Source organism: Lepisosteus oculatus, chromosome 12 (genome assembly GCF_040954835.1).
Source record: "Lepisosteus oculatus isolate fLepOcu1 chromosome 12, fLepOcu1.hap2, whole genome shotgun sequence".
Lineage (NCBI taxonomy): Eukaryota > Metazoa > Chordata > Actinopteri > Semionotiformes > Lepisosteidae > Lepisosteus > Lepisosteus oculatus.
In genome coordinates, this window is record NC_090707.1 from 16350488 (window position 1) to 16365732 (window position 15245).

The 15245-nt window shown below is 41.1% G+C and overlaps 1 protein-coding gene across 5 annotated transcripts in view; it reads left to right on the forward strand.

Moving 5' to 3' along the window:
* Positions 1 to 1091: 1091 nt before the first annotated feature.
* Positions 1092 to 15245, forward strand: part of dync1i2a (dynein, cytoplasmic 1, intermediate chain 2a) — a 32836-nt gene continuing 18682 nt past the window's right edge. Inside the window, exons 1-6 of one of the 5 annotated variants that reach the window (XM_006636511.3) lie at positions 1092 to 1200; positions 4994 to 5111; positions 5938 to 6052; positions 7496 to 7637; positions 9471 to 9530; positions 9875 to 9990. In XM_006636511.3, the coding sequence (XP_006636574.1) occupies positions 5004 to 5111; positions 5938 to 6052; positions 7496 to 7637; positions 9471 to 9530; positions 9875 to 9990 (541 nt within the window). In that variant the 5' untranslated portion in view covers positions 1092 to 1200; positions 4994 to 5003. Of the gene's footprint in view, positions 1201 to 4993; positions 5112 to 5937; positions 6053 to 7495; positions 7638 to 9470; positions 9531 to 9874; positions 9991 to 15245 lie in introns of those variants that run through there. The other 4 variants (XM_006636515.3, XM_006636514.3, XM_006636518.3 and 1 more) reach the window with 4 other exon arrangements.

Sequence of the window (15245 nt, forward strand, 5' to 3'; positions counted from 1 at the left end):
TATTGCTGGTTTATATAGTATTTGATTCCAAAATATATCCAACATATGATAAATGATATATGATATATATATATACAGTATGATACTGTATATGATATATGTACATTTATACATAGCAATTCAATTATTTTTTCATTAGAAGGAATAATTACTGTTTCTAAAAAAACTTATCTCAGAATCTAACTATTTATTTGATGGGGGTGAGGGGGTGTTGCTCCTTCTGGATTATTTGCTAGAGAGTTGTCTGCAAACAGACAAGGTGATAGGGAGCTTTCCTAAGACAGAGCACTTTTTTTGTTTCACACTGTTCCCAGGCAGTAATTTTTTTTAACTTGACTTTTTCCTCTTTTGACAAGTGGACAAAGTAAATAATATAATGTGTTGCTTCCTTATATGTTTTAAATACCTGGATTTTCAAGGTTGTGCTGATGAGAAGGATTGAAATTTGGGCTCAGATGTGCTTTGTGTCTTGGAAGTTGTTCATCTTTACAGCAGCCAAAATGATGCTTATTGAACTGACATAAACCTTAATGTCTTCGGGTATTTTCTGTCATTGCGTAACCTAACAAAAATGTTAACAAAAATTGACAAGATACGTTATTGGGAAGAGGGAACAGGCTGAGTCCGTGTTTCAGTTTTCTGAGAAGCGCCATCTTTCTTCCAGATTGGTGGCAATAATATAGCTACAGTAATAATACTTTACGGTACGACTTTAGCAACATTTACAAAAACAAACCTTTTACAGCTTCTTTGGTTTGTTCGTTTGATTTAACAATTTCCATGATTATATATGACTTACTTTACAATGTTTCTTACTTGTTATTGTTGTCTCTGGGTCGCCTTTTAATGGCCTTTTCCATTGCCTTTCCTTACCAAAACTCATTCTATAACACAACTCTGATCTGTGGACTGCACACGCCTGAAGACTAGATAACACGCTATGTATTCACTACAGATGGAAATAATTTTGTCCCTTTGGTTTCGAAAAGGTGAGATAGGGGTGCGGTCAGACGTTTTCATGGCCACAAGGGGGCGCGCCAGATCCCACTGAACGGGATCCTCTTTTGAGTTCGCCAGAGCCTGTATGTCCTTCGGCAGTGGCCGTAGTTCTTCTCCATCTTTGTGTACACGGTAAAGGGGAAGGCAGTTTATTCATAGCTGGACGGGGTTTTGACGGTAAAATCCAGGGAACTCTTTCAGGTTAGTGCCCAGCCACGAATATTAATATTAACATAATCTGGCTGCAACTATTCTTAAGAAGCTCCACATGGTATAAGCGTCTTTGCTGTCGTAGGAACTGTTTTATTTGACATCTACTCCCAGCCGCAGAAGGCCGGGTCGGTGGCTCACCGGGATTGGATGCATTTAATTATTTATTTCACGACAAAAGCGGTCGCAGTGACAGTCAGCCCTTCGCCTTTTCTTGTCAAAAACGAGTGGCACTTTAAGATGGTCTCCGCCGCAACACCCTGGCGATGGCGGTGGTCACAGAAAGGCACTTGCCGCTCGCTCTTTGTCCGGTTTGGAAGCGGTCGTTGCTGACATGTCCCGGAGTTTGCTCTGTATTGTCAGATGGAGACGGGTGGGGCACACTTGATCATGCACGAAGCACTCCAGAAACGCTTCTCCCGGCGTCGAAATAATATGAACTTTCAATTGACCTCCACGCTTTAAACGTCTGATCAACTACGACCGTGTCCTTTTCGTGTAGTTCGCCCCAGTCAGTGCTTAAATGATGCCAGTGATGACAGTAATTGACCCCAGTTCATTTTGGGGATTTATGTTTGTAACACCGATCAGCTTGACTGTGGCTTGTTCCCCACGCAGGTGGCATGGGTGTGCAGGATTGTATGACAGTAATTCAAGTCAGAAAATTTGGTTTGGGAAAATTAGCTCTCGGCGAGTGTTCGTGTGTTTGCGTCATTATTTCATCGTCTTTGATGGGAAGAGTAGGAACAGCCTGTTCCCACGTTTTCGAATTTCTTATGAAATAAGTTTTCTTTCATTTCTCACCCTCTAATATCCCCCCGTGGCTGGTGGCTACCTGAAAGGTTCCTTGACACGCAAGTACGTTATGCTCGGCCGTGGCCTCATCCAACCGCCATTGAGCATCATGTGTTTAAAACTGGTCTGGGAACCGTTCTGGCCCGGGAGAATATAATCCTCCCGTCTGACGGAGCGCCCCGAAAAGCAAATGTAGCGTCGCGCCAGGTTGGCCAAAGGCGTCGCTGTGTGGCGGCACGACGCTGCTGCTTCACTGATCTGGAGTCCGAGCTATAATCTGGGCTCAGGCACCTTCTGTGCGGAGTTTGCATGGTCTCTTCTGGTCTGTGTTGGTTTTCTCGAGCTGATCCGGTTTCTCTCCCACCTTCCAGGGCTATGCTGACTGGCTGGTTGTTGTTGTTTTTTTATTTGTGTTTTTGTGTGATATTAATAAATAATAATTCATAACAGTACTTGTATGGATGTAATTTAGAAAAACCTGAAAGTACAATCTCTCCTCCACCTCAGCATGCACAGTACTTGCTTTAACTATCCTGAATTACAGTTTTTCAGCCTTATTTCTTTACTACCACCAGTGTTTATTATATTCCAACCATTTCTTGAAGAAAATGGTCATTTTGGGGGATAGGGGGTCTTACTACAATATTAGTTTGTAACATTACTTTAGTATTGAGTACCATTCTGTTATTGTCATTGTTATTATTGTGGTTGTTATAGATTACATATTGTGGCCAACCTATTGCCATTCAACATTAATAGAAAGCAGCATGTCTTTGTCAAATGAGAGACATTCATCGCAGTGGGCTGCAAACTGTGGAAATGCTGTAAACTATAGCGGTGTGATTTGAGATTTCTGCAGCTCTGTTTGTAAATAACAGAGCCTAGTGTGTGTTATTAGTTCTTGTTCTGGGGTTTGTATGATGATAAGAAAAGTATAACCTTTTAATTTTTAAGGTTGACTTTTGTATTGTGGCTAGTAAATGAGTAAAGACCTCAATTTGTTTGTCCATGTCCTGTCTGTAATGCATATATCGACATTGTTTTGTGTTTCTTATTCTGCACGGTTGTTGAAAGACAGAAAACTCTCAGACTCAACTTCAGATGATAAAATGGCACAACTGATTTTGATGCATGGAATGCCTTAGGTGTTTCCAGTACCTGTTCTACTTGTCGTGCTTTATTTGTGTACAGGGACCACAGTGAGTTTCTCCAAAACCAAAATGCAGAGCTACAGGCCTGGCCTTTGTGTCCATGACAGACAGCCTGTCTTCTTGTCCGATTTACATTTTTTGGATAAAAAATAAAGAAATCTTTGCAGAGAGGATGAATGTGGCAAAGCCCTCATCCTGCATCGCACAATTAATCTCCTAAACAGCAGCATAAACCCTGATTTGAGAAGTCACCGGGGCCAATTGAGAATTAAACTGCGTGGAAAAAAAACCCTGGAATGAATCCACTTGCCATCTGCTTTTAGAAATCCTAACTTTGCTGTTCATTCTCCAGTCTCCTTTTGGGGACAGTTGGATTTTAAAGTGTATTTCAAGGGGTCTGGAGAGATCTGTTACTGAAGTTTAAAGAGATTAGGACATCATTTGTGGATGGTCATGTTGGGGGATTTCTCAAAAAGATCATTTGCTTATATGTTAAACAGATTGTCGTTCACAGAGGCCAGATGATTTGGATTGTGGGTTTAAAATGGGGGAATAAAAAAGGTTCATCAGCGCTTAGGTTCTGTCTGCTGTGTTAATAATCTTATCTTACAGTGTTTGCGTAATATAAGTAACGTTATTTTTAAAACAAACAGGTGTGTTTGTAGTTTAGCAATATTTATCGTGTTATGACTGGGAGGGACAGTCATCTAAATCTTGAGTAAATATAAGTCTTAAAATGTGTTATTAGTAGTAGTAGTTTTATTTAATAGGGTTTTACAGATGATACCTCTTTGAGTGTATTTATTCAGTGGTTTGTTAGAATCAGATTAATTATGTTTTCAGCAACGTTGGCAATTAAAACGAGCTGGACAGTATACATGATGCTGAAAAGGTCAGATGGTGCCTCATGATTTGGGCTGTTCAAATTCTGTTGGAGAAAAGACAATGCCTCTGTTCACAATACGCATCTAATCCCTTAAGGAGATATTATTTAGCTGGAGGCTAAAGCAGTGCAGACAAAAGAATCTGAATGGAGCCATTTAAGACAGGAAACTCAGCGGTGATTTCTCTGGCCACCTGTGCACTCTCAGCCCGCTGTCAGTGGGGCTAAGTGGAAGGAGCAAGGGGAATGGTTTGGGCACCAGGGGGCGCTCTTGAGCCTTCCTAGATGCGCTTTATTTCAAGAACCCAGGAGCCACCTTGAGAACTTTTAAATGTGAGCGATGGAGAACTCACTGGTTAACAGAATAGTCTTTTCTCTGAATACAGCAGGAGTTATGATGTTTTTTTTTCTTTGTAGCAGAAATTCTTATGTAGACGTGTGTTGCAGCGCTAGAGAGCTGAATGCTCTGCCTGAATCAAGAAGCGGAGTGTTTTTTTATTTCTGTGCTGGTTGACGTAGACCTCGCCTGTATCTTTTTCGAGGGGCGTATCTGATATAACGATGCTTCTCTCGGTGATCCTTCTTTAACCTTGCGGATGAGCTTTAAGCCCGAGAACAGAAATCTGTTCAGATCTAGGCAGTGCAGTAACCCAGAGCAAATTGGCCCATTGGAGTGAATGATTGTCTGATGATCTCTTGCAGTTCCCAGCATAGAAAGGAAGAATGGGCCGTTCATTAGCCAGTACGTCATTAAAACAAACCTCCTATTATGACTTAGAATTCATGTGGGAAAGTATTTTTGGTGCCACACGTGTCAGATGGAACCAGATCTGGGCTTCTCAGATGCTTCAGGCTTCTGGGCCGATCAGAACGACGAACCTCTTGGGCGGCGTGCTTTGCCGTTCCTCCCGATCCTCGCGCTGATTCTCCCCCGTGTGCGCTGTCGCCTTCCCAGGTGTGGCGCCATGTCGGACAAAAGCGAGCTGAAGGCCGAGCTGGAGCGGAAGAAGCAGCGCCTGGCTCAGATCAGGGAGGAGAAGAAGAGGAAAGAGGAGGAGCGCAAGAAGAAAGAGGTGGGTCCCCCACCCAGAGGGCCGCGGCCTGGAGAACACTTCGCCCTGCTGGTCCTTCGCAGTGATTCATGTTAATTAAAGACAGCATTGCGGTGCAAGCTGCCACTGCACCCACTCAGCACACCACTGGTGGTGCCTCTAATGACTTCCCTTTCTGATGGCACGAAACCTTTTGGCAGTTTTTAAAGTCTGAATGGTGGACGTTCGTGAGAATGGGAAAGAAATACCGTCACCTCAGTGTTGTCAGCGTTTTGTCACCGACTCGGAGAGAAATAATTGACTTTGTAGCGTTGTGACCTCCTTTGTCATTTCTGGAGTAGGCTTTTCCTCTTTGAAGAACTCCTGTCTTCCCTTGTGCTCGTCACTATCCAGCCCTCCAGTTTCTAACAGCTTCATGCAATTCAGGATTGCAGGATAGCCTGAGCCAAATCCGGTGAGCAATGGGAGCAGGGCAGGATACACCTTGGATGGGACACCAGTCCATCACAGGGCTCCCCCTGACACAAACACAGACAGGCACACACTCACACCAGGGCCAGTTTTCCAGGCAGCAAATTCACCTGCCAGCATGTCTTTGGACTGTGGGAGGAAACCAGAGCACCTGGAGGAAACCCACCAGAACACAGGGGAGAACACGCAAACCCCACACAGGCAGCACCCCAGGTGTAAGCGCCTTACTAGTCACTACGGAAGAAACAAAACGGTCGGTAGTCTCGATAAATCTGCCCCTCGGTGGAATGCGCCTGGTGGCTCCTGGGAACCCTGAGGGCAGAGCGCTGTTCCACGCCGCCTCGCTGTGCTGAGATGCGCTGTTCTGTCCGCTCAGGCCGATCAGAAGAAGGATGCAGCTCCTCCCCCCGATGACTCTGACCTGGAGAAGAAACGGCGAGAGGCTGAAGCGCTGCTGCAGAGCATGGGCATCACTCCCGATGTGCCAGTTGGTAAGAGTTCTGCGCGCCCATCTGCCTAATTATCTCGCCAGGGCACAGCAGCTGTGGGCTTGCTTGTAAGCGCATACGTATCGAGGAGTGTTGTAATGCAAATTCTGTTTTAAATAACTGTTTCTTTCCAGATTTTGGTGTTTGTTTGTTTTTTTGCTCAATAAAAGTTATTTAAAAAATGGGAGGGTTATTGCTCAGAAGTGTAAACGGGGATATCGTGTAGTCTTTTTTGCTCACTTTAGTGCAACACTGAATAAATGATGTATTGAGGGATCATTGCCATTTCCATCACATTAGTAAGAAGTTTAGAGTGTCACCAGTAGATGGCAGAAGTGCTTCATAGTACCACTATAGTCCAGTCCTCTGGAGTGGCTGTAGTACTAAATGCAAAACAAAGGTTTATGAATTATAATTATACAACTAGTGGAATTTAAGAGTAAGATTAGAAGGAGTAGCCCAATGTAGTACCACTGTGTTAAAACAGTAAATTAGGAGCAACGTTTGTTTTAAATTTAAAACTCTTTTGCCTTCATGTTACATATCTGTCTGAAAAACAGGTTTATTTTTCATGTTAATTTACAGTCACTTGTGCATTTTTATTGTTTTGCTATTTTAGCACATTGGTTACCATTTAAGCCACAGTTTTACAACATCATTATATAGAAATGGCACTTTTCTACCTGGGATTTTTAAGCAAAGAGGTTATTTAATACATTGAAGTGGGACATTATTACTGTAAAAAATTATCTCCTGCTTTTGTTCAGTATTTCTCTAAATGCTAGATGTGAATGATTTAGCATGAGAAGCACAGTGCTGCATGCATTCATATCACTACATCAGAATCTGTATAGAAACCTCACACATAAGTCAGGTGACATTTTGTCAGCTTTCTGTTTAATGCTGGTACACAAAATTTGGCAGATTCCTTTTACTAGTTATGTGTTATTTGACCTGCAAGTCATACTACTGAATTAGATATGTACTAAAGAGTATTTTTGAGTTCCTTTGTTTTGTGCTTCAGCATCAAAACCAATTTTTTAAACAATCTAGAAATGCTGAACTTAATTTACTTCCCATGAGTTTCTCTTCCATTGAACGCAAATAAGTTATTTACTCTGGAGTACCAGCATTAAAATGCCCTTACTTGCTGACTGTTTTCCTCTCTTTGTTACTTTTCTGTGAATAGTAACTGTTAACTATAAAGTAGACGGTGACTGTTTAACGGAGCTGTTTGTGAGTGAAGCCTGTTGTCTGTATTGCCTTAACTGCACACTTGGCATGGAGACGTCAGCATGGAATATAACCATGTTTCTTTTTCCTTCTCTTTTCTGCTACTCATTCCCCTTCCATGGTTTTTCTTTCCCTTTTCTTTTGCCTGTTGGGCTCATCTCCTTCTCATTTGATCCTCCCCATGTGAAATTACGTTTGCAACTTTCCGCACAGCGCAGCCACTCCGAGTAGTAACAGCGGATACCTGTCTGTTTCACTATTTAGTCCCTCCACCTATGTCTCCATCCTCCAAGTCTGTGAGCACGCCCAGCGAGACTGGAAGCCAAGACTCAGGCGATGGCGCCGTTGGAGCTAGGTATGGTAATCTCGGTGTAATATTTTAATGACATAATGCTTTCCTCCTCTAGGGAGGCGTGTGCCAAAGGGCAAGCCAACATGCCACACCGTGACTGGCAGGCAGGGGGTATTCTCATTGCAGTACTGTCTTTACGCAAAAGGGAGAAGTTATTCTTTTACAGTATGTCTTTGACCTCCCTCCTCCTCCACACACACACACACACACACGGGTTTAAGAAGACGCCCCCCTGTAAGTTTGGACGAAGCTGAAGGATTATGTGCGTTTATGTTTGCTTCCCCTCCCCTTCCCTCCTGCTTAATTTTCTGACTAAGTCGGAGTTTTGTCTCCCATCATCACGCCGGCAGCTTATGTTTAAGAATAATCCCCGTGTAAAAAGGATTGGCGTCGCCTTTGCCTTTTCTAACTTTCTGACACGGAGGCAAGTCTGTAGCGCTTGTTTCAGAGTCGGTGTCGTTGCTAATCGTGACATCAGGGCACGGCAGGGTCAGAGTCGTACTGCCACTTGTATGGATCATACAGAAGTTTCAGTAAGTTTACACATCCCTGAGTGTCTCAAATACACTGTTCAAGTGACATTCCTGAGCAGGTCTTAATCAAGGGTTTAGGTTATAGAGGTATAATAGGATTTTTTCCCTCTGGAAAAATACTTAAAAGAGCAGTATGTGACATGATAATAAATACGGTGTGCTTATACGAGTTAGCATTTAATCATGAATGTCAGTATTTTTTCTGATTTAATACTGATACTACATTTGTATTGTAGAAAATATGGGTGTAGTAATGCCGGCAGTAATTGTGGTTATCTCAAATTGCAGAAGACGAACGTAGCCGCTTGTGTCTTTATATTCAACAAGTTTCTCCCTGCGTTGCATGCAGTACATTTTTCCACAACATTGTTTTTTTTTGTTCACAATTGGTAACTGCCTCCCGGTGCCTGAGAGTTTTCCTCCTGTGAGATAAATGGGCGAAATTTGTAAATAAGGCTGAATTTCGCATTAAATTTTATGCGATTAAAGAATTCTTCTCTCCCCCCCCCCCCACCTTCCTGCTTATACCCATACTGATTGCATCATTTAAAAACTCATGTAGATTTGAAATTGCAAAGAAATTCTGTTTAATATTAGTTACTAATGGCTTTAGATTTCGTACACAACCTGCCGTTTTCGGTTTAAGATCAAGCTTTTTAAAAAGTGCTTATTGAATTAGCAGAAGGTGCTAAACGAATTAAAAATAAAATATATATATGAATGCCTTGGGCTGTGCTTAACCTATAATTATAGTTGCGTCCCCCTGTGGTAACTCGAGCTCTCCCCTTTGTCCCACCGGGGCCACACAGCTCTTCCTTTACCTAAAGGGTTACGTGTTGACTCATTTCCTTTACCAATATGTCAATTTCCTGTGCACATGGGTGCATGTTTTGTGCCCAAGGCAATCATATAATACATGTAGCGCACAACAAACCAGTCTTGTGTCTTTTTTTGCATTCGAAACCGGATGAGTTTGGAAACCCCTTTCAAGTCGTTCTAATGCTGTACACTGTTTAATCAATTCATTTGTGAGCTGGGGTGTCCGTGTCTCTTTTTGAGACAAATAAGTAACACTATTAAAGAAAAAATGAACTTTTGACTGTTTCTACGTATTTTAGACACGCTTGGATTAAAGACAAAAGCTTCTCTTAACATTTGAATGGGGTGTTGTAACTTAAACTTAAATATTCTTCAATGAAAAAAATTGATTCTGTTAGTTCTAAGTATCCGTGAAATGTTTTCCTTTTTCACTAATATCCAGCTTGTCTTACTAACGCTGCCTTGTCGCTGTGCCTCTAATCAGGACGCTGCACTGGGACACTGATCCATCAGTTCTGCAGCTTCACTCTGATTCTGATCTGGGGTACCTGTCTTCCTTCCTTTTCAGACCTCCAATGTCTTTGTCTGCTCTTGTTTTTCCGTCAGTTAAGTCCGTGCACTTCGGGCAAGTTTGAAGCCCATCAAAGAGGTTTCATTTGAGACCATGGCGAATACTAACTTTCCTAAGCTTTTCTGCATTGCTATTAGCATGTCTGTTTTGCCTAGTTTTGGTAAAAGTCAAAGAAAGACAGAATTAATTGTTGTATCCCATGTACCATATTTTTGGCATTACTTTGTGTCCTGCTGTGTTCCAAGCAAATTGATGTTTAAATGCTATTCACTTGGTGTTCTTTGTCATATTTGTTTCATATTTCTGCATTGTTTTAGGCGAGGTCCCCTTAAGCTGGGAATGGCTAAAGTCACTCATGTGGACTTTCCGCCACGTGAAATTGTGTCCTACACCAAAGAAACTCAAACACCCGTCATGACGGAGCAGAAGGAAGGTAGGTATCCATCTAGTTAAGGCTTACGTTAAACATGGGTGACTTCAACATTCTTCTCAGACTTGCATTTTTTTTTGAACGGCTGCTAACGCCAGCCATCTAATAGCAAAAGTAGGAGACCCAGAGAACAATCAGGACAGCTCTGTCTTTCTCCAGTGTTTTTGAACTAAATATTTATAGCTCTTTGCTGTGGTCGTGGCTACCCATTTTATATGATCATACAAATGGAAGCAGGAAGCATACATTGAGTGGAAATTATCTGCCCTCTCCATACAGAAAGATGAAAGCTAAAGAAAATTGCGGAGGCCAGGGGATATGTAGGAAGGCAAAGGGAAGATTAAATTTGCACACAGGTCCACAATTACCGGCCACCCCCAAAAGACGAAGCGTCCTGTGGCTCACTATGCAATTAGTTTTCAGTATTAGAAAGAAAGGTGGTCGTGATTAGTAATTTTATGTATGTATTCTCTGCTAATGTCTGTCACAGTCTCAGTACATACTTGGAGCAGTACTGGAATAAGTGTCATGTATGAGTGTTTGGGAGGGGAACTTGGCTTTTTAATTTCAAGTGTTCACTGTAACCTAATACAGATCTTTGTTATGCTTGTGTGAATATTTGTAATTGTTTTGTTAAAAACACGTCCTTTGTGATTCTATATGCAAATTAATTTTTAAATTACCGTAATAAATTGCTGTGCAGACCTTAGATTATTAACTAATACTATAACTATTGATAACTAGTAAAACTCTTTTTTAATTCATTCAGAGTCCATTCATGACATGTTCGTCTAAAAAAACCTGTTTTTTAGAGTGGAATTTTATTAGAGTAGTGGAGTTGTCGAAGGAGTATTTTACTTGTGTGTAAAGAAAACTGTAAGGCAGTTAAAAATGTTTGAACACCTAGATGAAATAGGAAGATTTGTGGGGGTTTTTGTTCCTCAAAATCTGATTCCTTAGGGAATCGGTGTCAGGATTGTACTGGCGTGGTGCAGTTGCTTGTGTGATAAGGCAAACACAGTGTAGCACAGTTCCACTTTGAGGACAGACTGTTGCTGTGATTATGGATCCTGTGTTTGGCTGTTGTATGATGAACTTCCATATCCATCAATGTGTTGCTGAGGAGGTGATTTTAAAAACCCCAGGGACTAGGGATGGAAACAGTCATATGGCAGATATTTTAGACAGCGCACATTTCTGTTAACAGTCATTTGGAAATGTGTCAGAATTTGAGCAGACCGACCATCAAATGCAGTGAGAATCAACTGATAGGAGCATTGTGGTCTTCTTGTATTTCATGTTATTTAAACAAATTATTTTTAAAATTAAACTTAATATTTAGAGTGCTAAACCTGTTTTGAAAGAATGTGTTTATTACTATTGCTGAGTGAGTTTTGATCCCTGCACTTTGAGAGTACCCTTGACCACAGAATGCTGATCCTGTGGTAGAGATCTGTTCTGGTACTGGTCCTAAACCACATTTGCTCTCAGAAAGGTTTTTGGCATCGAAACGTTGGACACGTTTCAGCTGGGTTTACATTTCCGACTTCTGAAGATTGTGATTCTTTTTTTCCACTCGGAACCAGCCAGATTGTTTGTGGTAAACTGTCTTTGAGGAATGCGAGTTGCCTTTTCTCCATTCAGACCGTGGACAAAAACACAGTGCAGTTCCATCGAAATTGTAAGTGAATCCACAGATATAGAGACTGGCGCTAGTATTCACGCAGAAAGGGCTTTTGGAGCTGGATCCGCAGTCTCGTCGTGAAGTGTTTGGAGTAAAGTTAGCCTTATTGTGTTCAAAAGACATCCGTAAAAGTTGTTTAACTTTAGCTGGAAGGGTTTTGCCATTACATCAATATGTAATTGATACATCAATACACAAAGGGGTGGAGCGGTGGTTCTGTGGCTAAGGATCTGCGCCTGTGGCTCGAAGGTTGATGGTTCAAATCCCGCGGCCGGCAGAGGAATCTCCGTTGGGTCCCTGAGCAAGGCCCTGAACCCCAACTGCTCCAGGGGTGCTGTACAATGGCTGACCCTGTGCTCTGACCCCAAGCTTCTCTCCCTTTCTGTGTGTCTCATGGAGAGCAAGATGGGGTATGTGAAAAGACAAAATCCTAATGCAAGAAACCGAATATGGATAATAAACTGATCTCTTATCTTATATGTAGGTCTCTATCACATTCTGTTATACCATTGAATTTTTTAAACAGTATTTCAGTTCATTCAGGTTGCCTGTCCATATAAACACTGACTGATTTTATCCCCCTTTCTGGCTCCATTTTCTTTGTTCCCTGTTATATACATACATACAGACTCGTTGTTAAGTACTGTAAGTAGGGCATCCAACTTTTTTAGGCCTGTACATTGGAACTCATGCCTTGCAGTCCCTCAAGCTGATCTGACTGAAAGATCAGGCAGTTGTGGTCTGTGGACATCCTCCACGAGACGCAGAAAGATGAATTATCATAGCACACGCTTGATATTCTGTGTGGCACCACATAGATCAACTGGTTGAGTGATTCATCATATTGTCAAGTAGAGCAGACGTTGGTGAGCTCTCAAGGTCAGCAGGCGGCAGGGGGAGTAGAATGTAGTGAGACAAAGACTGCACTGAGGGAGAGGCGGTCTAGTCAGGTGGCTTCCTTCTGAAGGCTCAGACAGCTGATTACGGCTCCTAATTGCTACTGTGTACAGAAGGCAGAACTTGTTCGATGTACCGTTAATGTGAGATTCACTGGGCTGGTTCTAATAGACTTTTCTGTCAGGAAGTGAACAGTCTCGTCAAGTACATTTAAATGTCAAGATGAGATCTAAAAGGCAGAAAGTTTAGCTGTTTTGGACTCTTGTTATTAATATGTTCTGCGAAAGTAGGGTTGCATCTCTTTTTCGGAGGGCTACTGCAGGCTCACCTTATTATTTGCCTTTATTTGCCTTTTATGTTTCTGCAGCGGCTATAAATCCCACCTCGTTGTGCCTGTGACGTACAGATGAAGAAAAGTGAATTTTCTGTGGTCGAATAATTCCGGTGTCGGTTTTGTCAAAATGAGGTGCACAGTTCAATGACATTTGGGAATGAAAAGAAAAACAAGATAATAAAATAAAATTATCTACATCCAGTCAATAAGTCTACAAACCCGGGAATGTTCTCAAACATTTGCTATATCGTGGTGCAGTTTTTTTTATATATCCCAGCTGATTGAATCGAAGATTTTAATGAAAAAATGCAAAAAATAGAAATCATAGGAAGTGATAGGCTATGTAATATATGGAACAGCGTTTTGCATACATTTCTGGAGTAAAAGAGGTTGTGGAGTGTTTAAATTTGATATTTAATTAAATTTGATTATTTTAATCACTTGGACTTCAAAATGAGGTTAATACAGTTTTTACCATTGAAAGAATTCAATTGCCTCTTGTCACAAGTGTCTTACTTTAAATGTAATCACTATTTTTTATGTTCTAATTGGCCTTTTGCTCTCACATCTCATTTCTGTATTGTTTCAATAAATGATCTGTCACTGGACATACATACAAATGTAGCTGCACTGTTTCCTTGGATGTGTACAGTAATTGATGCCACCACTTCTGTGCTGTACATTCATGAAATGGTATTTTTCTTATGTTTTTTTAGTTTAAAATAGCATATCTTTCTAGTCATTTGAAAACCGAGACCACTGCCATTTCCAGAGCTTCTAAGCCTTTTCTTTTCTAGCAAGGAAAGGGAGAAAAAGGACATTTTTAAAAATAAATTACATTTTAAAAAGCAATCAAGAGACTACTGAAAGAAAAAGAAAGCAAAATACATTTTTAACTCTAACAATGTCTCTTGCAGGTGTTGCTGTTGATGGTTTGGTGGATCCAAAATACAGTATACAAAGTATGATACGAAAAGTGTAGGTAATTAAAACGTGAACTTTGGAAATGTTGAGGGGTATTAATTCGCAATTCAAAAGGCTGATTTTTGCCCTTCGCAGTGTCACTTCAGAGATGATTGGTCACTTCAGAGTAAAAAGGATGCTACGTACACTGACGTGTTAGTTTGATCTCAGTTCTGATACTTCAGGACACAGTCCATGGAAAATAACTTGGATTCCTTGAAGACAGTCAAGATGCATGCAAGTAGCAGAGTAGGTCTGATTCCTTGTCATCCTTTTGAGAGCCCAAGACAGTCTCCTTTTATTAAGACAGCACTGAAAGATGAACATGTAAAACAGAGGCTGTATTCCTGTGCATTTTTCTTCTTTTGAAATTCTGCATCAGGTCTGCGGGGTAGAAAAAGTATACTTTGGGTCCTTTGTTTTAATACTATTTTAAAATATTCTTGTGTATAGTTTTCCATGTTTTTAAATATACAGCAGGACACAGTGAAGCGTCTGGTTGCAAAAATTAGATTTACTGATGAGTATGTCTTTTTAAAAATGCACGAAAACAAAAGGCTACACTTGCAAAAAATAGAAAAGTAGACTGAAGTTCGGAGCAAGATGCCTTGTGCAGTGTGCTAGCGTCACTGGTTAACATCAAGACGTGTTTGAGCTGATCATGTTATGTGAAAACAAACTAAGAATTTGTTGTCTTACACCATATGTTTAGCAGAGCACTTTCACCTCTTCATGTTTGACATTCGCTGAATGGGAGTCCAGCCCCATACTGTTTCCTGAACATGTGAATTGTCTGGAAGAAGAAGTCACGAATCACTGTCAGCCCGTTTCAGATAAATAAGTATGTGGTGAGTGTGGGACACGTCAGAGTGGAGGAGTACTGTGGTACCAGTGATGAAGAGCTCAACCACTCCATTAACTGCTGAGTGTCTTCACATTGTCAAAATGCCTAAAGAAGTGCCAGTCCTCTATCATACAGAAACTACCTAATTCCCCTTCACTGATCAGTAATGCTAAACCTTTCTGAAGCCCAATCGTTAAAGGCATTACTGATGCAGCAATTTAAAAAACTGATAAACACAATTTATTTAACTTGTTTCAGATTCTCAAATCCCAGGTTGTGCTATATAGACCTTTTGTTCTGTTTCGTAAAACACACTGAGAAATGTTTTACAAACATTACTTCTCTCTGCCTCCTAGAGGTTGTTTTTTAACATGTCTCCTTGTTCTGCCAAGTTTATCCTGAAACATAACTAACACTGGAAGTGTGGAAACTCAGCTTAACAAAAGCCACCTATTTCACAGATGATTTAACTTTGATTAACCTGCTTCACAGAAACACATTACTCAGACAACTGGAACTTGGCTCTAGCGTTATTG